The sequence below is a fragment of the Fukomys damarensis genome, unplaced genomic scaffold (genome assembly GCF_012274545.1).
Source record: "Fukomys damarensis isolate Sample0158 unplaced genomic scaffold, DMR_v1.0_HiC HiC_scaffold_5, whole genome shotgun sequence".
Lineage (NCBI taxonomy): Eukaryota > Metazoa > Chordata > Mammalia > Rodentia > Bathyergidae > Fukomys > Fukomys damarensis.
Window position 1 is genome coordinate 44,490,745 of NW_022900917.1, and position 24,926 is coordinate 44,515,670.

The 24,926-nt window shown below is 38.6% G+C and overlaps 1 protein-coding gene across 2 annotated transcripts in view; it reads right to left on the bottom strand.

Annotated features, from left to right (window-relative positions):
* Positions 1–24,013, bottom strand: part of Trim55 (tripartite motif containing 55) — a 41,684-nt gene extending 17,671 nt beyond the window's left edge. Inside the window, exons 1-9 of one of the 2 annotated variants that reach the window (XM_033760664.1) lie at positions 23,646–24,013; positions 22,855–23,027; positions 18,642–18,807; positions 16,226–16,321; positions 3,785–4,018; positions 3,483–3,505; positions 3,257–3,381; positions 1,743–1,990; positions 29–316 (exon numbers count right to left, since the gene is read on the bottom strand). In XM_033760664.1, coding sequence (XP_033616555.1) covers positions 29–316; positions 1,743–1,990; positions 3,257–3,381; positions 3,483–3,505; positions 3,785–4,018; positions 16,226–16,321; positions 18,642–18,807; positions 22,855–23,027; positions 23,646–23,813 — 1,521 coding nt within the window. In that variant the 5' untranslated portion in view covers positions 23,814–24,013. The remainder of the gene's footprint in view (positions 1–28; positions 317–1,742; positions 1,991–3,256; positions 3,382–3,482; positions 3,506–3,784; positions 4,019–16,225; positions 16,322–18,641; positions 18,808–22,854; positions 23,028–23,645) is intronic. The other variant, XM_010611446.2, reaches the window with a different exon arrangement.
* Positions 24,014–24,926: the final 913 nt, after the last annotated feature.

The following is a 24,926-nucleotide window of genomic DNA, read 5'->3' on the forward strand; positions in this document are numbered from 1 at the left end:
ATTCAGACACAAGAGCATGGGCACTAACCTGAGAAGCAGCTGCAGGTGAACTAGTTTCCTTACCACTCACTGCTGCCCTCTCATTGGCTGCGGCGTCTGCCATTTCTGCCATCTGCACATTCGAATTCTCAGAACCTGGAGACCCTATTTGCCCCGGACTTTCACTCCCTGGGGTGCAAAGTGGGTTGGTGGTGGCTTTTCGGGTTTGGCCTTTATACCAACTAGGGTAAAACAAGGGATCCGCAGTTTCCGCTGCTTCAGGGACTGGAGTTTCAGACTCTGTGCTCTGCTGAGAGCTAGTGGGCAGAACCTCACTCTTAATCAGGACAGATAAATTCAAAAGTAAAAAGAAAAAAAAAAAAAAACAAGGAACAAAAAAGAAAAGAAAAGAGAAAGAAAGAAGAAAAAAGAAAAGAAGAAAAAGTAGTTGATTTTAGTTCCCTTTGGGTTTGAACATTATGGATTCTAAATCAGTCCCTGATTTAGTGACTGCTTATTTCATCCCAGTCTCTGGAAGTGCTAGGGGCAGAATACTGATGATAGTGCCCTGTGTCTGGCGTCTGGCTGTGCCTGCTCTTGCTTTCTGCACTTGACTGTTACTAGGTGTGAGCTCAGGCAGATAGAAAGCAGAAACCTCAAATGAAAGTTGCTTATAAAATATCAGGTATTGGAGAAAGGTCAAACTACTGATAAGAATGAATTTAGCATTAATGTATGCCTCTAAACTGCTTTTTAAAAATCAGCAATTGACTTTATTGATCAAATTAAACCCTCTTTAATTACTATCCTTCTTTTAATTTCAATGCAAGGGGTAGACCCAGAATTTCAAGAGTCTAGGAAGTATAAATAGTATTTTAGCCTGGTTTCCCTATGGAGACAGGAGCAGAGAATATAATTCCATATCTAAATTTTCCCTCTGGGCTTTGTTTCTTCAGATAATTTCAAGCCACACTGAAAGGAGGTACAGAACTGGGGCTCCTGCAAATTTAACGAGTTGGATCCTGTTTGCTGAGGCATCATGAAGTCAGCAAAAAAGCTTGAAAACTGGACTGTGACATCCTAGAAACATAAGGTTAGCTGATCAAGTACAGCTTCTGAAAGGATCTAATTTCCAAAAATATGTTTTAAATAATCTTATTAACACACAGTCTCGACAAATGCCAAACATAGAAAACCAGGCTTCATTCGCTTGCCCACAGAAGGAAAGATAACAGTTAGTTGTATTATAGGGTAAGCAACAGGACCATAAAGAAGTGTGGCTTCTCTATTTATATCCTCTATTATCTACAGAAAATTCAAAGTTCTAAAGGTATAATCTTATTTCACATCTCATACTATTTCTCACACTGTACCCTATATTTGTACTCACTAAGCAACGCAAAGCAAACCAAATATCCATAGCAGCTCTCTATGAATTAACAGTTCTCTCTCTCTCTCTCTCTCTCACACACACACACACACACACTCTCTCTCTCTCTCTCTCTCTCTTTTCAGACAAAAATTGCCTCATATTTCAGTTTCCTTGGTGAGAAGGTGGTATTAAGTTTTGCTAACCAGTCATAACAATAATAAACCTTTTGAATCACCTAGAGAACTTTTCTCTCTGATATTCTGACTTTCCTGAAAGGTTTTGTCTGTCACATACAAATGTCTGGCATATAGCTATTCTTAAGGGAGAGCAAATTCTTTGGGGAGTTCAGAAAGTAGGCACAAGCTGTAAAAAGTAACCCCTGAATGGTTACCTGTGTCACTGAGGCATCTTCAGTAGGTGGCAGGGCTGGAAGTGGCTCTGGAGAGGAAACTGGAAGTGTCCCCAGGGCAGCCTCAAGCTCCAAGGCCAGCTGAGAGGACTCGGAGGCTTTTTCTGGACTTTCATCTTCTCCTGATGACTCTATTTGAACACTTTCTACCCCTTCCACTTCTATTATTTCCTCTTCTTCTTCTTCTCTTTCTCCTCCTCCTCCTTCTTCATCTTCTTCATCTTCATCTTCTAGGAAGATAATGTGATTTTAAACTCATTATAATTACCATTGCAGCTATAGAAAAAGTTCATGGCCAGAACCTATGGTTAAGGGAACTGTCATGGCTAAGAAAGTCTTCTCCAATAAACACTTGACAGTGGTCCAAATGGGCTGTGCTGGGGCCTTGTGTTTTAGTAAATATAGAGAGGAGAAATGTGAAGGAATCATCATGATTCTCCTTGCTCTCCTTTCCAGTACTAAGTCCCACCCTCACTGTGCAGCCTCCGGAGCTGCTCATAGTCTAGCACAGCTATAAGATTCCAGAGGATTGGGACAGTCACTTACCTCAGTCAAATTAAATGGAAATATAACCTTCTTTTCTATTTCTGAAAACAAACACTTGTTTTAATTTCTTACCTCATTCAGTGAATACATCAATTTTTGCCAAAATTAATGGCATCATTGATATTCCCTGAGGCAAAATTAAGTGATTTTTTTTTTTTTTTTTGGTACTGGGGGTTGAGCTCAGGACCTTGTACTTACAAGGCAGGTGGCAGCACCACTGAGCTAAATCCCTGGCCCAATTAAGCAAATTTTTAAACAGACCCATTATGAAGATTTGCCTCTAAAATTACATCTGTGACTGCTGATTCACCTGAGGGATCTAGCTGATGGGTGTTATTATCTAGATGGGCTAGGATGAGTCAAGGTGATCAAAGTGTGGGTCAGGTCCAAGGTTATTTTCCTTTTTTCATTTATTTTGTCAGGATAAATTTCCATGTGTGGGACTTCTGGGTCAAGTGTTAGGTCTATATTTATCTCTCATGGAATACATATGATCACATACATATACCTAGGTTTATTTCTAGGTTTTGACTTGTTCTTTGACTTGTTACTATTCTTGTCCTTTCCCATTTCATCAAATTGATGTACTACCTTATGTAGTCCAGATGTTCTATGTTTTATTTTTATCTTATTCTTAACCTTGCTCTTCATGACAATTTACTTCACCATGGCTGATGGGTTATAATCACTACCAATTATAAGTATTTGACAATCCAGAATCAAATTCATGCTAATGCTATTAAAATAGGCACTATAATATGCAAAGCTAAATAAGCACTCTCTGCAAACTATTTAATCTTGAAATTGAGCTTCACATCGGATCATAACCCTTGTAAAGTTGTCGATATCCATTCTGATGGTGATTCTGAATCCCCCTTTCCTCCCACCCAACTCTTCTGCAGTTTTCCCACACCTGTAATTTTGGCCAAATGGTCAAGAGAACAACAAACCTCTGTAAAAATCAATTTCTCGTATTATTTTTTCTTCTCTATTGAGATTGACTGTGAAGTGGTTCATGTTCTCATAACCATGTTCTATTTTCTCCATCTGAAATGCCTTCGATGCTTCCGAGATTCTGCAACAGAGACAGGTTGTCACTTTTTGTCACTGTTTAAAATTTGATAGCCATGGGTAAAAACGAAAATATGCATTTTCTCATTAAATAAAATGACTTACTTTTGTAACAGGGTTTTGGCATTCTGTGAAAGCAAACAAAAGATAAGTTTACTTAGACTCTTTTCAACAGGGGGTGATGAGACTTAATTCTTTCCTTTGTTGACCCTGAGAATCTCATGGCTTCATTGCTAAATGTCAGAAGTAACTGCTATTTTATCAGAATGTTCTTCTACTTAAGCAATGCCAAATGGAAAAAGATTTTAATTGGTAAAATAAAGTGTAGGTAAAATAATGGAAGTACAATGACAACTAATGGATAGAACTTTTGAGTTTGTTTCCTTGGTGCTGAGGAAAAGGCTTACCTGTAGAAATACTGCCATTTCCGGCTCATCCATGAACTGAATTCCTGACTCAACTAACTTCGATACATTCTCCAGGTGATTGGAATACTTTTTGATGAGTGCCCGGACATGTTCCAATTTCTCCTCTTGGGTTCGGGTGATGGCTTGTGTCATTTCATTCTTCCTCTCCTCTAGGATGCCATATAGGTAATCAAACTTCTCACAAAGATCTTGTTTCTGTTTTCTGCAGCAATCCTGTTAGTTGGGTGAGCTCAAATTAGAAAGTGCCTGTGAGAAAGTTTATATATATATATATATATTATATACTGCTCCCTTGAGCTGTTCCTTTAGGTACAGATATCTATTGTACTTATGCTAAAAAATCTCATTTTATATTTAGATAATTTAAAAATCAATCACATCTCTTAAGTGGATCAAATATTTTTTTAGTCTTCTGTTTGTTATGAATGGAGAATTTCATATAAATTTGAACAGATTTTGTTTTATATTTTATTTGAAATATGTAGGACACAAGTAATGTTTTCCTTTGGAGTAGTGTGTGTGTGTGTGTGTGTGTGTGTGTGTGTGTGCAAATGCATATGTGTGTAAGCAAAAAGTTATAGTATTTCCTGTTTTCTACCTTTCAATTTCTCTCTGCTTCATCAAAGCTGACTTTTTCCTGGTTTCAGTACCCTCTTATAGATTCTGTAGTTTCCCAAAGGCCTCTGCCCCTTGGATTTACTCCTCCAAACCAATCCAGAAACTAAAGCCAAATTAGTTTTCTCAGAGTACAGTTCTAATTATGTTTTTTTCTGTTATGACTCTCCATTGGATGAAGAGTAAGATTTAAACTTTGTAATTGACTTTCAAGACCATCCATGATAGTTCCAGCTATCCTTCATAATCAAATTTCTCACAAAGGTCCTGTTTCTGTTTTCCATAGCATTCCTGTTAGTTGAGTTGGCTCATGTTAGAAAGTACTTATGCAAAAGTCTATTTGACACATCACCATCACCTGGAGATTTTAGGAGTCTACTCTTCATCACTTATACTGTATCCAGCAAAAATGAGCACTTGCTTCCTTTACTTCTCCTTTTGCCTCAGCCTACAATGTTCTTCAAGTCACACTTGCCAACTCTAAACAATTTAAAAGATATTATTGGAGTACAGTGGTACCTCATTTTCCAAACTTAATTCTTTCTACAATTCTGGTCATGAAGTGATTTTGGTCATGAACTAAATAAAATTTTCCCAGAAAGTTTAATGTAGATAAGTTAATACATTCTGAATCATATCTATTTTTAACCACAAGAATGAAATAGTATAGTACAGTACAGTATGGAGAGAGAGAGAGAGAGAGAGAGAGAGAGAACACTTAGCTTGCTCAAGGTGACTATTTCTGGCATGGAGGACAGGAAGGTGGAAGGAAAGACTTATTGTTTAGAGAGAGACTTCCCTTCCATAAGGACACTGGGGAGATTTCCTAATGTGGTTTCCTCTCTTCTTTGTCTCTTAGCTGCAGGGTCAATTTTGATGAAAAATCTGTCTAATGACACTGGCTTTTTCCTGTGCTGTATAACTCTCTGGAAATGAGAGACTACATTATTGTTCATCAGATTCAATACTCTGTTGATTACAATTATGTTGGGGTCATGTTTCTCAAGGAAATCCTGGCACTCACTCCATTTTTCCATAATGGATTTTATCACATCACTGCTAATCTCCCCTCTGTCTTCCTCTTTCTCCATGGACTACTCCTCAACAAGTGCCTTCTGCTACTCACTCTGGAGTTCAGCAAGTTCTTTCACTATCAGCTCCTCCTTATGCCCTCCTCAAGCTCCTCTGTATCTGCACCATTGATGTCCAGACCCATACTCTTGTCATTGTTTTTGTCAATGAGGTTGATGCAGTGGAGAACACTGAAATGTTTCTTCCAGAACTCTTAGAATCAAGGACATCTCTTCAGTGACTTTAAAACACCTGGAGAAGAGAGCTTTTGTGTACAGCTTCTTGAAGTTGCAGATCACTTGCTGTCCCATGGGCTGAAGAAGAGATGTCTTGTTGAGTGGGGAAAAATTTGACCTTTATGAAGTCATATTCAGCATACATATCATCCGCCAAGGCTGTAGGATGTAATAGGATATTGTCCATTAAAAGAAGAAGACACCTTTCATGCAGTTGGTTGTTAGAAAGATATTTCTTAATGGTGGATGTGAATATCTCATGCACCCATTCCATGAACAATTGCCTTGTGGCCCAAGCTTTTGCATTGGCCCTTCACATGCCAGGCATTCTTGCCTTGCTCACATTCTGTTTCTTCAATGCATGGGGGGGGGTCGGGGAATGTATACCAGGAATGGCTTAATCTTTTTTTGGTGGTGTTGTTTTTGAGACAGGGTCTTGCTATGTAGTTCAGGCTGGATTTGAATTCACTATGTAATCCCAACTGGCCTCAAATTCACAGCAATCCTGCTGCCTCAGCCTTCCAAGTGCTGGGATTATAGTCATGTGCCACCACTCCTTAATGTTCTTAGTGGCTTAGTGGCTTAGTGTTCAAATGGGCACTTGCATTTGCACACAGCAAAAGGCCCGATGTGTCCTTCATGGGCTTGTACCCCAGCAGTGCCTTTTCCTTCAGTGTGATATAGGTTCTGTTCAGCATCTTCTTCCAGAAGAGCTGAACACTTGTTGAGTGAGGTATCCTTCTGCCTTTGTGATTTTCGTGAATTTTTTCTTGTAGGCTTCTGCAGCAGTCTTGTCAGAATTGGAAGCCTCTCATGTCTCATCACACCATGGATGTCACTTCTCTTGTGGAATTTATCAAACGACCCTCTACTGTTTAAATTCATCCATGAGAGGGGTTTTCTTGCAGAAAATCATTGTGCAAATTATTAGCATTTTCCACAGACCATAGCTTTACTAACACTATCACCTGCTGCTATTTCTCATTCAACTGCACTAATAAAAGTTTTTCCACCTCTTCCAGCACTGTGTCCTCTGCTTGGTTAACATCATTACTCCTTTTGCCACATCAGCTCCTTTAATAGCATCTTCTTTGTTCTTCAAAAGAGTCAAGGGGCCAGGGATTTAGCTCAGTGGTTCCACCACCTGCCTTGCAAGCACAAGGACACAAGTTTGTTCCCCGGTACAAAAAGAAAAAGTCAAGATTGTCAACTTCACCATCTTGTACTCACATGAATACCATGCTCATACTTTTCTATGATTTTCTTCTTCAATTCAATGTTTATTTTCTTCAAGATCTTCTTACCATTATTGCTCAGCAGTTTGTTACCTTAATTATTGCTCTGCACATTTTCATCACCTTTCTTACTGCTCTGCATTTTCTTTTTACCACCATGTTTGTTCTGCGCTTTCTTTGGAGCCATGCTGGATTGAGTAATACTGTGCAGAGCTGTATGTGCTACAAAGCACGCAAAAAAAAGTTTCACAGCAAGCGTGCACAGATCTGTGGCTGTGATCTTAACTAGAGGAAGCCACAACATGTCAGAGTGAGGAAGATGTCTGTATTCGTGTTTGTGTGGGGAAGATGGTTGTGGTCATGTTCATCACCCAGTGTGGAGTTCATCAATGGAAACAGAATTTTGCTGAGCTCTTCGTTTGCAAATTGAGCTGCTCATGAACAGAAGCATTTGTGAATCAAGGCCTTCCTGGGCCACTTCTTCCATAAAGCTTATATTGATCTCTGTGGCTGAATGCCATCTGTTAACTACCTGAAAAACTATAATAGTTGCTACATATGGCACATACCTGTGTCTGTGCCTAAGAGAAAGAAATGCTGGAGAGAAAGGCCATATTGACTTACATATTTACATCATATGGCTGAAGTGTCCCCAGTGCCATCCAGCCCTCATTACTCTGAATTCATGTTTAAATCATGATTAATTAATTTTCCCGTTGGTCTAGTCATTGTCTTTTGGTTTATCAAGCTCCAGTGAGCTTGGGATATGTGCCAATTTCTTTAGACCTGACCATTGCTGGGTCCAGAACCTTTACAGCTGGGAGCAGGTCATGAGTCATAATGATCCAAACTAGCTCGTCTGCTTTGCAAATCCAGGTGATTTATCTCTAACATCTCTAACATCTGTATGACCCTTGTCATGTGTTCCTTTATTTTAGTAAATGCTAGTCTCTTTGATGTCATGTATTGTTTTCTTCCTTCTTCTTCTTCTTAAATATCTAAACTATAGTCTTCCTTGATGATAGAATCTGGGCCTTTCTAGGATACATCAATTGATTATAAAGATACTCTATAATGTAGAAGAAATAAATCCATCACTGCAATGTTTCCCTTGGAACAGTCAATTCTCATTACAGTTTCTAATCACACTATAAAGCATAAGGGAGACCCAGTGGTCTAAACCACTTTAGTAGTACTACTGTCAACAATCCATTTATTTATTCATTCAACAAACAATTCTTAAGTATGGAATTTGCATCATGTGCTATGTAAGACTCTATAGCTCCAAAAATCTCTGGAGATCCAAAGATAAATTAAATATAATTCCTGCTCTCAAGGAGCTCACAAAGCACATTGAAAAAGACTGTGGGCCAATAATGTAACACAATATAGGTAGGAAGCTGAATAATGGAAACATGTTAGAGATTTATCCAAGACTATATAGAAACATAGTGATGGAATCTTAATTCAATCCTTTGTGTAACTAGGGGGCATTCAAGAGGATCCAGGAGTGTTGGCTCAGGAAAAGATTGTCAGTAGTTGTACCTGAGTTGCTTTGAAGGATGAGTAGGAGGAAAAGAGGTGATAGGAGGGGACAAAAATTTAGTAGTCATGGAAATTGTTAAACTGGACAAAAAACTATGCAAGACATGAACAAGCCTAGGAACTGAAGATGTTGGTAGCTTTCCAGTCAAATCCTTTACTGTGTTACCTTTTATGCTAGGCTTACAAGTAACTACGTACTCAATGCATATCTTCCATATGCCTTGCTGATATTTAGAAGCTCTACTGCTTACTGGAATCATGTGATAGCTTCCAGCTTGTTATTCTAATATAAACTGTTCACTTGAAGCATTCACGAGTATTATATTAAGATGTAATACTGGTAGAATGCCTTCCTCTTATGAAAGTTTTATTCTATGTAAGTTAGTATGTAAGAAATTCAAATTTATGAAAGATAAGTAATTTTCCATGACACTGATGTGCAATCATGTGTGTTTTAGTATATTCTCTCAAGTCAAATATCACTTATTTTGGTCACATAAATTTTATTTAGTGGCTTAATGGAATATCTATCTTTCCTTTACTTCTTAATTCACTTTGTGTTATTTTACCTCTATTATGTATTGAATTTTAATAAATTAACTATGATTTTTAATAGCAACTTTTATTTGCTTATACTTTACAATGATGGGCTATGATTCAGTTACAATTATTATATCACTACCTACTTTGTAAAGCACTTACTTTTGATTTTATTTTATATCTATAAAGTTATAATATTTCCTGGCACATAGTAGGCACTATGTAGTGTTTATTAAATTTAGAATCAAATTCCTTAACTTGAATTATTCAGGTATGGAAACTTGAAGTTGCATGTTAGAAGTAACCTATTCCAAATCAATCAGTTCACTCGTGTGGAAACTAAAATTCAACAGAGCTGTCACTTTCTCAAGGCCGTTCTACCATTCACTGTTGGTACCTGGCCTGGAATCAAAGGCTCTGAACTCCTGGGTCATTGCTATTCCCACCACACCCAGTTGCACACATACTTTTTATTTGAAAACAAAATGTACACAAAGTACTTATAAACAGAATTTATGCTTTTAACAAATCTACTCTGCTCAAAGTAAGTCTTTTAAAAGCAAGAAACCCAAAACTTTCAGAATTATATTAATTAATTCATTATTTTTTAAAAATGTATTAATTGTAAGTTAGATACCAGCCATTGTATGATCCAAAAACATACCCTAATTTCCAGTGTTTGCTCTGCTTTCTAACATCAAAATATCTATTTTTTTCTATTGATTAGTTTGCCTTTAAAATAACGCTAAGAAAAAATATGAGTTTAACAAATACATTTCTGAACTATGAAAAATACATCCTTTGTCCTTAGAATTATATAATTGGAACTTATAAACACATAGAAACCAATTTAAAACTTCAGATAAATATGAAGATATTTACAAGGATCTTGAGAAGAGAACATGCCTCTCTCCATTCCCATAGATTCCAGAGTGACATTAATGTCAGTCCCAGCTTAGTCATGTACCATGCACATGATAGGAAAAAGACTAAAACAATTATGACTACTGATCTTACTATATAAGGAGCATAGCTTTGCGACCAAAATAGGGCTAAAGATAAACTCTTAGCCCCACCACTTGTCACTGAGCAACTGTGGCTCCACAAACCCATTCATATCTCACCACATTCCTCTCGCATTCACTGAGACACACTTGTTCAGATATATAGCTTCATCTGAAATATGGTGCTTCAAAAGTCCCTTCATTAAGGCATACATGGTTTCTTCCCAGAAAAGAAAGAAAAAGAAAACAGCAGGTAGTAGATTAATAACACTGAGGAGAGAACTATAAAGTGGGAAGTTCCTCCTAAGGAAATTGAACCCAGCCCTTCATCCATAAACTACAATGTCTGTAGAAAATTAGATCTCTAGGTACAGGCTGGGCTTGCTCCCTTCCCTGTTAGCTGTGCCTTTGTGTCATGCTCAGAAGAACAATTCCATTCAGGGTTATGGGTCTTGGGTCTCCCAAACTCAAGCTCTTTTCTACTATACCATGTTGCCTTTCCATGCTAGGAGGATAATCCTGTCATAATCTGTTGCATTTCTAATGCTTATTCTTGAAGTCCTTAGCCTCAGAGATTTTTGCAGTCCAGGTCATTTAGAATCTGAGTAAGCCCTCAAGGCTCTTGGTGAGGTGAACCTCCCTGTTCTGCTGTGAATCCCATGTGTAAGAGAAAGACACAGGGTAAGCAGAGAAGATGTTTACTCACTCTGCTCTTCAGAGAAGTCAGCATACTTCCCAGGAGCTCAGTCTCTTGAGGCTGCCAATACATATTACCAGTTGCCACAAAGTCTCTTTGACAAAGAATAGAGCTAATAATTAATTCTATTCATTTTCAGTTTTAATCTCTAAAGGGATCTGCTCAGCCCTGCCATTTCAATTAACCAGGACCCTACAGTCTTATTTTGATACCATTTAAACATGCTCCGGTAGTTCGAATGACAATCTAATGACAATGTGTTGGTATCACCAGGGTAACTGCACACTTTTTCCCATCTCGGAGGATGATATGAGGTGATACTCACAAGCCCTTGGTATGTGCCTCTTACCCCAATTTCAGATCAGAACAACACTATAAGAAGGTATTGTTATATCCAGTGTAAAGCTAAGGAAGTTAAGGGACAAGAAGCTGAAGTAACTTACCCCACTTACCACAATTAAGTGACAGCTGATATGCGAACTCTGAAATCTGCTCTTTAAAAAGCATGCCTTAAAAATGCTGGTGTCCTTATTAAAATGATTCTTATATATTCCCACTTCGTATTTGTAATTGTATAGACAATGTCTCAGAGATAAAGAAAAACACTTTGGCCTAAAATATTTTGCAAATATAATGATTTGTTCTTGCAAAATCATTGGAAGATAGTTAAAGTTGTCATTCTCACAATCTGGACAAAATATCAAGTATTTATTATTCAACTCATGGCAGTTTTTTCTAGACAGGCATTTGTACAAAGCAATCACTTCTAGGTCTGCCTATTGCATTTGGGAGGTATCTGGAGTATCCTGTAACATAGGGTGAGGGCCATTGTTGAGGATGACAACAGAGAGTAATTTTCTAGGGAGGTAGAATGAAAGTCAAGCTTGGTTTTTCAGAAGCAGAGAGTTGCTGAGGAGAACTTCAGTCCTATGAGTAGTCCCCTTTCCAATTTCAGTCCATCCCCAAAACTCCAGGCCCAGAAAAGCAAGGTAACTTTCAGACCATGCTGGGCTTGCTCGATCTGCAAGCCAGAGACCAAGAAATGCCTTAGGCTGGACCACTCTCAGCCTAAATGGCTAAAATGACTCAGAGCTTCTTTACCTAGAATTAGCCTATACCACAGAAGGAAAATACCACTCCTCCTTTAAGATAGTTCAGGCTGCCCTTTTGTGACTATAACTACTCTCAAAGCTGTTATTACCACTGAAGATTTGTGTCAAGTGCATACATTATTTTAAAAATATAACAAGGTGTCCCTGGTGAGATTTACCCTCAGCTCAGTGATTGATGCTCCAAGGACTGATCTCTGGCTAGAGCTTTCCCAGACCAACTGTGCAAGGCATTACATGACTAGGGACAAAGTTAGACTCTGACAAGGAATGAACACTAGTACCACAGAGCACATGTCAGCATCCTGAGAGGAAAGGCAAGGTAATTATGGAAGGACAGTTGCCCATCAAAGAGGCTACTCCATTTCCATCCCTAAGGAGTCCTTTACCAATTAGAACAGAGAATTCTTTAGCAGCAGCTCCCCACCCCTAGGAAGCACCAATGACCTCTCAGAAAATGTTTCCGGACAGGTGGAAAGCAAAACCAGAAAGGGAAACAACAATCGAAGACAAAACAGGAGATACGGAGGTCTGCCCAATCCCCTGCCGAAAGCATGTGCTGTGCAAAGTGGAACCGCGCCACTCCCAGCCAGAGACCCCATTTGCTCCAAGTCCTCTTGCCCCGCAGGCTGGAGAGAAGCTGGGTTTTGCCCACAGTTGTTGGCTTGGCTCTTTGGAGGATTACCTCAGGGATTACAGGTACACTGTGTGGTTATTTGTGTCAATGTCTCTATCCTCAGTGCTTCTTCCAACAGAGGACACAGGAATCATAAAATTAGAAACCTCCACAGGACTCTGAGGCAATCCCTACCTCTTTAGGTGAGCCACCTAAATTGATCTCAAAGAAGACTTTTCCACATCATATCCATTCATCTATTTCTTCTTTATTGGTTATGTAAAATGTCAGACTCAGTTTATAATAAAGTAAAATACAAGAATATTTGAGGAAGGCATTGAAAATCACTAGTCCCACTATTTGAAGGTCTTAACTTTCTGGTGTTTTTCTTTCTTGGTTTTATCCTCCCATAAATGTTTAGAGGATAAATATGAATACATATATTCTATACGATTGTCTATGGAGGTGTTTAAATCCTATACAGTTTATATAAATATATACTTGCTATGCTTTTTAAATCTTTTTTCACTAAGGTAAAATCTCAGAAGTGAAATAAATAGGTGAAAGGGAGAAATACTTTTAAAGACTCCTACCATCTTCAAGATGTGCAAGGAGCAATTGATTACTCACTTTCCTCTAATAATCTGTGAAAATACTTGTAAAAGCGTGTCACATTCAGGGGATGTCGCGACTGGAAACATGAGGAACTGATTTTGACCTTTGCTACCAAGAAGTTTTCCCTGATATCTTCCCTAAATCCCTTCTGCTGAATTCACTTCAAATGTGTTTCTTCTTGTCTCAGTCTCAGTATAATTAGAAACAGCTGCTTGCCATTGTGCCCCTGTCTGGCCTCTGAAGGAAACCTGTTGTCACATCTCTCCCCATCCTGGTACCCTTTGATCCTGGCTAAAAGAAGAAAGAGTTGAGTTGTTTGCCTTTGCTCAAAGCTCCAATGTGACTCGTGGGGGTTTTGCACTGTATGTGTTCTCCAGTGTCTCCATCCCAGACAGAAGCCAGTTCCTCCCCACAGAGGTCTCTGATAAAGGCCACACCAGCCCAGAGATGTGTATAGAGATGACCTCATTCGCTCACGAGCAATGGGCTCCTATTTATATACTCCAGACTCAGTGTGGCCCCACACTGGAGTGCTGATTCATGGCCAATGATTTGACTGTATTTGGCCTTTACTGTAAACAAAGACAAGGAAAAATGTTTATACTGTCCATTTGTGAATCTCTCTGGGCTTATCACCAACAGAAAATGTTCTTTCTATAAATGAACCCCAGATTTATCTTAGATCTTTTAGGGAAAATGAGTGTGCAAAGAAACGAGATTGATTTTTAATGATGTGTAAATCTAAAATGAGGTAATTATAGCAAATGTCTTGAAGACATTGTCTAGGAAATGGCCTTTGGCTTTTAATACGACCTGCCTTTCTAATGATAAAATAATAAGAATAGCTAGAATTTATCAGACATTCACTACATGCCCGGCACTGTGCTAAGCATTTTGCTTATTTGAATTTAATTTCTCACAGTGACTCTATAAAGTGAGTACTGTGATTATCTCCTTTCTTACAGATAAGAAAACTGAGGGACTGTGTTTGCAATAATATAAGTAGATCTTAAATATATAATTCTTAGTTGAAACAAGAAGTAGAATGAGAAATACAATGCAATACCATTTATAAAATTAACAGACATGCATTTAAAACTATATACACTATGAGATACAGGCAAACTGAACATCAAAGTGTTGGAGTGGTTATCCATGGGGAGGAGAACAGTAGTGGGAAGTGGAGATAAAATGAAATGAAGATGAGGGAGTCCTTGCACACAGCCATGAAAACAATGTGCCAGGAACTAGGCAGTTTAATTCCTCAATGCACTGCACTGAAGTCTGACTGAAAACAACACATGATCCCTAGGTTAAAGAAGGGAAATAGTAATAGACTGCTCCAGAATATGGAGCCAGACATCTGACTCTGATCTCTTATACTGTCCACACTATGCAGCGTGGCTTTAATTTGTCTGTGAATCAATTTGTAAAAAGAAATCTGCTATGCAGTTGAACCTCTTTAGATGCTATGTTTAGATGAATGTCCTCCAAAGGTCCATATGTAGAGCTTAGTACCTCTCCAAGGTGGCACTATTGAGAGGTGCCATGGACCTTTATGAGGTGGGGCCTTATGGGAGTTTCTTAGGTCATTCCAGGTGTGCCTTTGAAGGGTCACACAATTGCAGATTCCCTCCCTGCATCCCTCTCCCTTGCCTTTCTGAACATTCAATCTGATACTTGCTCCCACCCTCATGTGCTGCCCTTGTCAGATATCCAAAACAACGGGTTGCTCAGTTTTGGACTGGGACCTCCAGAACTATGAACCAAAATAGATCTCTCTTTATTTCATAAGTAGCCCATGTCAAATATTTCATTATAGTGAGGGGAAGATGAATAATGCATCTTTTGTTGTCATGGAGCCTCAATGTCCTTAACTGAAGTAATTATGGCTTTGTGGAAGAGTCAGGAGTTGAACAGCTCCAGATCTATGAATAAGGTGGATGAGGACACACTAATAGTTTTGTGAGCCTGCTTTTCCACTGGCTGGCCCTCAAAAGCAGCATTCACCATATTTTTGATAGCATCTTGCAAAGACACTTTATGAAAGAGAATTTTTGGAAGTGCTTCAGAAAGTAGCAATAAAAATGGGATAGTGTGTTTGAAGTGAGGGGAAATATTTTAAAGGGGATTCATGGCAATATGTTTTTGTGTGTGTGTGTGTGTGGTACCAGGGATGGAACTGAAGACCTTTCGTTTGCGAGGTGGGCACAGTGTCACTAAGCTAAATTTCTGGCCCGCAATATGTTTTTACCATAATAAAAATTTTAAAATTTCAAATATTCACTGTATGTTTTGATCACATGTTATATATTGGATCTTGAGGGAAAAGCAGATTTGTTAGATTTTTACATGCCAAGTTCAGCTGCCAGCCATTCAGCCATTCACTCAGCAAGTTTTAAATGAATATTGTGTGCCAAGCACTGAACCAGACAGAGGGAAAATAGAGAACAATGAATCTGAACTCTGACCTCCATGAGCTCCTAACTATTGAACTATTCTCTAACCCCAGTTGGGCAGATCTTTCTCCTCCCCCTGGCCATGGTGAAGCATGCAGTTCAATCTTACACATGACTTTTTAAAACACTACCTAGCATTTCTTGAGACCATCTGGATTTCTATCAAGAAAGTTTGCTATAATGGCAATAAGACTTATTTTTATTACTGGGAATTGATTTTTTCTTATTACTAATCTTTCAAATGGAGTTGACAGAGCTGACCATGGTGATGCACACCTGTAATCTTAGCACTGAAGGAGGCTGAAATAAGAGGATCATAAATTTGAGTCCCACCTGGATAACTTAGTGAGACTATATCTCAAAATAAAAAATAAGGACTGAGGCTGTAGCTCATAGTAGAGAGACTTAGTACCATGGTAGGGAGAGTTGATCATTGAAGAACAACCTATACAATAATAACTTGGGGAGATTTAGCCTCATCAACACATGTGATAAGGTTTTTTTTTTTATATGATTGGGCCCGGGTGTGAATATTTCAGAGACATATCAGAAAGGAGATCATTCTATAAGAAAGGAACAAAATCTCAGGATGGAAATTTCTAGTGTGGAGCCAAGGAAGTCACAAACCCCCAGAAGTTGCAGGCATGGTTCATACTCCCTAGGAGTCACCTGATTTACCTCAATAGTCTTACAAGTGTCCTCCAGTTGACTGATCATTCCCTGGACTCGATCGTTGCTTCCCACAAGGACAGCGATGCCATCACTGAGCTCTGACTGATGAAGAGAAAAGAAAGACATAAAACCTCATGGGTTTTCTAGTCACCAGTGACTGTGGATTAATCATAGTATTGTCTTCACAGGGCTCCTCATTTAAGGTCCATGCAATCCCTAAGCAATAATGGAGAGGCTTGGGAAATCTGTGAAACTCCTGATATTGCAAACAAAATTTTGCATAGGGATATATTTGTGTAGGAAGAGGTTTTATGGCTTTCATCATATTTTTATTGGAGACTGTGACTCTGTTAAAAACACTGAAAACATTAAATTATGGGCCATTGAGGATAGTATATTCAAGGTAAAGAATTCTAAATGTTGTTAATAAGTAGAATGGAGTCTCATATGTGACTTCAGGTACCCAAAATTAATTATTTGTAGCTCAGGAACAGTTAAACTTGGGAAGTGTCTGTACTAAATACTAACGTATTTGGCATATGTTTATCACAGGCCTATTATGCTAAGAATATATATGTGCATACAAATACTCATTTGACTAAGTCACTACAAACTTGAAGGTATAAAATGAGACTTTGAAATTCTTGTGCTTTTTGACCCAAGATATTTTCTTTATATTTTCTCTCTTTGTAAGGCCAGCTATTGAGCCACAGGGAACAATAAATGGGAACTTAATAAATATACATGCTTGGTTCAATTCTGTCCTTAACTTCTCTATGATAATGGGCAAAATATGTCATCAGGTTGGCCCTAATTATCTCATATTTAAAGGAATAAACAACTGAAAGAAAACAGCAGTTGTAAAATATTTCAAAACTGCAGAATCCTATCATCAAATAGAAGCTAATAAGGAATCCTATTAGGTAGAAAAGAAGCTGCTTTGGCCAAACAGGATTCACTAGGGAGCCCCAAGTTCTGTCCATCTGTCCATCCCACGAGTCACCAGGGCCCTGAGTGAAGTACATGCAGGATACCTATGTTGTCAAACAGTGTAAAGCTCAAACTTTACACTACTCAAACAGCAGGGTTTGGAAAAAATCTTCTCGGTCTCTGTAACTTTGCTAGACAGTCAAACTGAAAATCTGACTTGAAAAAACCTGTGCTGCCCAAGAACAAGTCACGCATTGCATCTTGCTGTGGATGCAAACGGGTGATCCTTTAGGCTAAAACTTATTGTGTTTAGATGTTTAGGGGTTAGAAAATGAATTTATAAGTGCAATGTTTATTTGGAATAATTATTTAGTTTTCCATTTCTTCTTCTTCCTCCTTCTCCTCCTCCTCCTCCTCCTCCTCCTCCTCCGTACTGGGACTCAAACTCAGCACTTTTCACTTGCCAGGTAGGCCTGGTGCCACTGAGCTACATCCCTGGCCATTCATTATTTCTTATGGGGAAAAAACATGTTCTCAAACATTTTGGTGTTCACAATGCATTTGTAACAAATTGAGTTTGAACTGAGGTTTTACTGTATTGTGAAACAGGTACCATCCAGTTCTAACATTCTAGGATTTGGAGGGTAGGGGAAAGGAGGAGAAGAGAGAATAAATTTTCTTTCAAAGCTGACCTGCTCAGTAAAACAGCAGTGTAATGTGGAATTGATGAATGATTGAAAGAAAATGAGAAATGGAGCTGCTCAAATTCTTATATCAGAAATGGTTGCAACTATTGGCTCACCAGCCCCACCTTTATCTGAACCAAACAGCTAAGTTTTGAGTTGCTCCTGCATGAAACCAGATTATGTAGAGGCTATATTTGGTTAGAAGGGGACTGTAAATTTCTGGGGTGGGGAACATACACCATACATAAAGAATGCCTTTTAGCAGCAGGACCAGACTACAAAAGGTAGTAGGAGAAGAAGTTTCAGAACTGTTCTGTGATTGCATGTCATTATTATAACTCTCACCCACAAAGAGGTGGAGAAAAATGAGCAAAAGGAAACTTCATTGATGAAAAGAATTCTGTGGCTACAGAAAAACAAAAACCACCCTGTTCTTATCTACAATCTAAACTTCACTTAATCTTGAGTAGTTTGAGATTGGCCTCTGCCCCTTAAAACTGCTTATCTTCAGCAATCACAAACTGTGATCCTATCCTTCTGCATCTCTTCCTAAACTGTGGTGCCCTGGGCCTCTCTGGCCTTCTCTATCTCCCTGCAGGAAATCTAACATGGTGGCACTTGAAAACCAACTGCAGAGCATCTCTTTTCATGGGCTCTCTACATGCACCTACCAAGGTCCCATGGCCCTTATGTGGCTTGGGCCCCTTCTTCCTTCCACAGCTGACCACAGGGAGCTGACCACAGGGAGCTGACCACACTGGAAGCTGGAAGGGGCTGACACAGAAGGGCTGGAGGGGCTACATTACCTTCTGCCTTTGGAATACATGAGTGAGTGGAGCCACCTGGCAGTCCTTGTGAGCACCAAACACTTTGCACAGGGAGCAGGTGGGCACTTCGCAGTTCAGACAGTAGATGTTGATGCGCTCTTCTTCATGCTCCTCACACATGGGCTGATCAGACTTCTTTTCTGGCCTGGGAGGAGAGTAAAGCAGATAAATGCCTGTTAACTTCTATTGGGGCAGAGCGAAATTTGCAAATCCCAGCTCATCTTGAACCCCCACCAATAATATTCCAAAAGACTCCCAGAGCCCTTATATGTGGCCAGAACTCTCCCAGCTCAGTTTCTCTACAAGTTTAATGGTGGGTATGGACAGATCTTTCACAAGTTGCTTAAGGTGGGGCTTGGATCATAGAGACACTGCTTCATCAATTTTCTGTAGTGTATTTCCATCATGGTTAGTCAAGGTATTAAAATCTGGCTAGTCATACTCTTGAAAGTTGAACACTGGGCTCTGGTCAGCAGTCAGGAGCCTGCTCCAGTTCCATGTTCATAAGCTTACAAATCACCCATGTGACACCTTTTTATGATGGGTAAAAAAGGGAAAGTTGCTAATAATTGTTTCAATTTTACACCAGTGGAGAAACTCCAACCTACCCCTCCAGCCTCTGGCCCCAGCAAACACTTTTCCCCTTACAAGAGTATGTCTAGAGAGACCTGAAAATTTCTCTGGTAAATCTGTGTGCTGGTTAAAATTAGCCATAGGTAGGAATGAGATGTTGGTGTAGCCTTCTTATACAAAACCCAGGGATTGTTATACATCCTATCTAAAAAGTATTGTGAAAACTAAAATTCAAATCCAAAAGCTTTCCTCATATTACCAAACATGAAATTATTTAGGAGCATCTTAGATATGGGACTACATTTTTTCAATTGTTATGGATATATGTTTCTTCAAAATCATAGGTTTTAGTGAAATAAAATTAATTTAGGGGATCAAGACCAGCACTATTAAAGTAAAAATAAAGTAAAATAACAAATATTGTTAATTACATATAATAAGTATTCATATGTAAAATTTTTGTTTCAGAAGCACATTTACAAATATAAGCATATGTATATATTTGTATATATGTTTCAGGTATACATTTGTATACATATGCATACATAGATATGAAACAAAAGCATATTCTATATGTATCCATCTATATATGTAAGTGGTCATTGTATTACAATATAAAACACACTTCCTTCTGTGAGTAATAAAAATGTTTGAACACCATTAATATTGATGTATGGTATCACATACTGCATTGCCAGAACTCAGAGAAAGGCAGAGAATATGCCAATATACTTAAGTCCCTAGGAGAAGTCAAGTACTTGACATGGAGAGAACTAAATGTTGGGAAAGGATTGGGTCTGGTAAGGAGGTTGCATGGATTTCCAGCTTCAAGATTTTGTAATCTGGTATTTGCAAAAGGCATTTTGGTCTGGTTCAGTAGTACTATATTTTCAAAAAAAAAATCTATGACCTCCTGACTTAACCATATGATTAGAATTCAAAAAAGAAAGTAACCCAGTAACTTGGAAGATCCTCTCCCTTACAGGCCTGTTTCCTCCATTAGAGTGTGAGCTCCTTGAGTGTAGGTGCCGTGGTCTTAATTTTTGCTGCCTCCCCAGTGCCCAGAAGAGTGCCTGACAAAAAGGGGAGGGCTCCTTAAGTATTTTTTTCTATTAAGTTTATTGGTACATTTTAGGTATACAATACAGTTACATTCATCATTAGGATCTTGTACCTTTCTTTACTTGATGTATCTTTGGTTCTTATTGTTTCCTCATTCTCCTGCCCTCCCCTCACCCCCTCCACCCTTCCCTATTTATAGACACTTTGTTTCCATGTTTTTCCATTTCCTCAAGTATTTGTTGAATGAATGAGTGAGAAAGTAAGAGAATTTGCCTAATGTACAGTATTCCAAATGCTCTAACATAACACAGCCCAGCTGGAAAAAGCATGGGAAATATGGGAAAACCCAGGGTCACATGGCACTCATGATTGGCAAGGAAGAGATCAGACAACAAAGACTACCTCAGAAGATTGTTGTGAGAATTAAAGAATTGTATATGATTCACCTGTAAAGCACCCTGAATGGTGGTATCACATATCACATAGTTTTGCTTATTATATTTTAAATTACTGTTATGTTCATTATTTATGTTAATAAAATTAATGCCTTCTCTTGCCATTCAGAATTCTAGATAAGTGCAGGGTTTGTAGAGACCTATAATCTCTAGTAGTTCTGCAAGAGATCAGAGTTGACCAGTATCTCATAGCCTATTATTGACATCCCTTCCTTTTCTATTGTTATCTCCAACAAATAGAGCTGAGCTCATCTCCCTCTATCTGAACAAGGTATATCCAAAGTTATTACAGGGTTGTCTGGTATGATCTGAAGATCAAGGTTCTATTCTATTAAGGCTGCCAGCCTCTAGAGGACAACTGGCTTTATATCCAGACATATGGCTAAGTTCTCTGGGCAACTTGTGGCTTTGCCCTCAAGTAAAAATGTACCAAAGGCAAGTCTCAAATTTAAGAAAAAGCATAAGAAGAATCTGCTAATCACAAAACACTCTAGTCCACTTAGTTATGAACTCTATTATTGGAAATTTGGTTCATTGCTTTTACGTAATTTACTTCCCAGCCCCTGGATATTGTTTTTTGCAATTGCACCAAAAATAAAAAATAAAGATTCAATACTTAAAGTAAGAACATGTCTTGTATAGTTTTACTATTGCTACACATTTTAACATCAGCTCTCCTCTGGATTTCATAACAAGTATTGTTATTTTTTCATGGTTGAAGTTCCCACTGTGACAGTGAGACAAAATGATTGCAATAAATAGAACACAGAAGAATATTTATGGAGTTGTTTAAATAGCTGCCACTATGGAGCAGCTGTTCTGTAAAAGGTACAGGTACTGAAAAAATTGTCACATAAACTTTTAATAATTGTTTGGTTATTAATTGGCTGATAAATTTTTGAAGAGACTGTGTGTGCAGTGTTTCCACTTTAAAATGATGAAATTCAATGAGATCAGACCTGTGAAGTACTGTGAATACAAGGAAAGCAAATCTGTGAACACAATGAGATCAGATCTATGATATAGTACTTTCCTTTCTTTTGTTCAGAGATTTTGGAAGCAAGGGAAACAGGTGCCTGCAGTATGTCATCAGCAATGCTTCCCTAATCCCATCTATATCCTGGTACTATCTAATTTAGTTGTGAATCTTAAGCAGAAACTAATAGCCATAATAATTGCAATAATTGCATGTTAGATTTATAGAGCAGCTTTCCTTGTAAGAGCGCAAGACTCTTAGAGCCCTGCAGATGTTCCATAAATACAAGTGCCCTAGTGAGAACGATTATGGGGCCATTTCTTCATGGCATTTATGTTGCTCCCAAATTTGTGGACCAGACTGACCTGAGAACAATTGTAAAGGGCTCTTCGCATCATGTCTTCTAAGAATATATTCCTGTAGTGTCATCTCTAGGAAAGGAAATGTACAGCCAATGTGGTTCAATGAAAATTTAATGAATGGATGTATATACTGCATATCAGTCACCCAATTAATCAGCAAGTGAATGCTAAGTGTATGCAATAAATACAATCTAGGAAACAGAGAAACATAACCTGAAATCCATCTTTTAAAAAAATCTCCCAAGTCTCTTAAACTGTAAATGTCTAAAGGCAAGATTACAGATTATACCTTGCTTTGAATTTCCCAGAGTCAATACAGTGACAAACTATGCCAGGGAATTTTGTTTTTTATTATTACCTACACAATTCTAAGGCAAAACTGACTGAATTAGGTACTGGACTATTTTGGGAGATGCCATTTCTGTTAACTTTCTATAAAGTTTTGTGCTAGAATTTTTCTCTGCTGTATAGGATCTGGAATCACAAAAGAACCATGAAGTCAAAAAATTTCTAAAACATATGTAATACGTACGTGGCTTTCAGGGGAGGACATTGCCATTTGGGATGGATTAGTTTGAGTGAATTACTTCATTCTTAAAATAAAAATATAAGGATTAGCTCCCTTTTTGCCTCCCATTGAGAAAGACTGACTTAGAAAAACTTTTTCATAAAATAATTAATTTGTGATTGATAAACAAACAATGGAGCAACTCACTAAAATATACAAACACAAGAACCACTGCAAAAAGATTTGGAAGAACTACCTGATGGACTCCTGCTTGTAGATGTCGATGATGTTTTCCACCAGAAGGTTTCTCTGAAGTCCATACACACCATGTCTGTCCAAAACCACTTCATGTCTACAGGAGGGGCAGCGGAATCGGCCCCCGGATGCCACAGTGGTACCTCCTCTTGTAGGCAAGTATGGGTTAGAGGCCTGTTCTTGCCAAGCAAGAAAAGAGTAATTGAGGAATGTGACAGAGAGCTTTTCTGAGACTTATATTCACTCTGAGACTATGAACAATATGAACCATTTTAACCCTGTCATAAGATAATCCCTTTGTGCCTAACTGCCAGTGGTCCTGAAACAGTGGACTAGCCCTTATCCACAATGTACCACTTTCAGAATGAGGTACCTTTCCTCCAGTGTTTTTATTAAAAAGTTCCATCCAGAAATTCCAATATTCATGACTTGGAAAGTAATTCATTTTCAACTTTGAAAGAGATTCAATGATTTGGGTTTCATTAAAAACAAATGTGTGGGCCAGGGATTTAGCTCAGTGGTGCTGCTGCCTGCCTCGCGAGCGCAAGAACCCGAATTTGATCCCCAGTAACAACAACAACAACAACAACAAAAAAGTGATTCTTAGAATTAAAATACCACTAGACTGGGGAGTAAGGAGGAGCATGATAGCAAATCACAAAGCAAATTATTCAAATAAACTGAAAATAAATGCAAGCTTACGAAGTTTTCCACAAGAATTGACTTCAATATTGACCACTTGATTCAGAGAAGAGGAATCTTTTCCATTTCCCAAATTCCAAATAAACCTACCTGGAAAATGTCACTGGCACATTTCCTACACAGGTTATGCTGACAGGGGAGAATGACAACTGGTTTTGTGAACATCTCTAGGCAGATGGGACAGATAAGTTGTTTCTCCAAGTTATCCATGGTCTGCTGCTCTTTGGAAAAAGACTTGTAATTCAGAGATGCACTCATCTCCTGGCCGTCCCTGAGTGCACTGCCAGGGGAAGGATGCTCCAAATGGCTTCTTGCAAGTGTTTCCTGGAAATAATTCCAAGGATTGTATGATCAAGTGTCCTTTATGTTTCTCTCGGTGGAGGACATTGTTTCAGGCCCTGGTTTGGAGCGGGTGCTAGAGCTGTTTTTAGCAGCCCAGGGTCACGTGACAGTGGGCTGACTTATCCATATAAGCCAGTGACAGGAGGATGGATCCTGACAGGTGACAGAGAGCAGAAGTCAGCATTCTTATCCCAGGGAGTGAAGAGAGTGGATGGGAAGGAGGATTACAAACCCCATTTAGATGGGGGTTGTGGAGGGGAAGGAGGTCGAAGCTGGCAGTTGTCAACAACAAATGCAAATATGCATTCCTGGTCTCTGAGCCAGGCCCTCCGTGAGCACTCAGTAAGAACTTGGTGACAAGCTTCTCCAGAAAGAGACAGTATGCAGCTCGAGCCTGACTGTATAATGAAGTTCATTTCTGTTTTAAGAGTTTAGGAAGCAAGGCATGATGGTACCTGCTTAAATGAAAACAAACAGAACATGTTTTAGAAATCATTTTATTGGTTTCACCAGGGAAGCCATTTAGAAAGACCTGCTTAATATTAAATATTTCATCTTTGCCAGCCTTTGCAGTCCGGAAAAAAATTCCAATTAAGAGCTGAATTCAAATACTTTCATTATAAAGGAATCTACCAATCAGTGACACAATTTTTAAAAAATGAGTAATAAAACTCTAGTATACTTTTTTCCTTCCATATTGGTTTACCTCTTCCCTGTCTTTCATCCTGTACCCCTGATCGGCACATGTACCCCCAAAACACAAAATAAATTTGACAGACTTTAAAATTGTAATTTAGAACAATAATCCTTCCAGGGGTACTATCTGGCATGTGGCTAGCAGACTCATGAATGCATTTTGCTGTTTATCGAGGGACATATACCAGGCCACTGACAACTGAAGTGCAGAGTCCTTCTATTCCTATGTGATCTGCTTCTGAAATACCTGTGCACTTGCTTCTTCCTCCAAAGTTGTGTTTAAAGCAATAGCTTCCTGTTGAATTCTGGTATTCATGGTCTGCTATTAAGTCA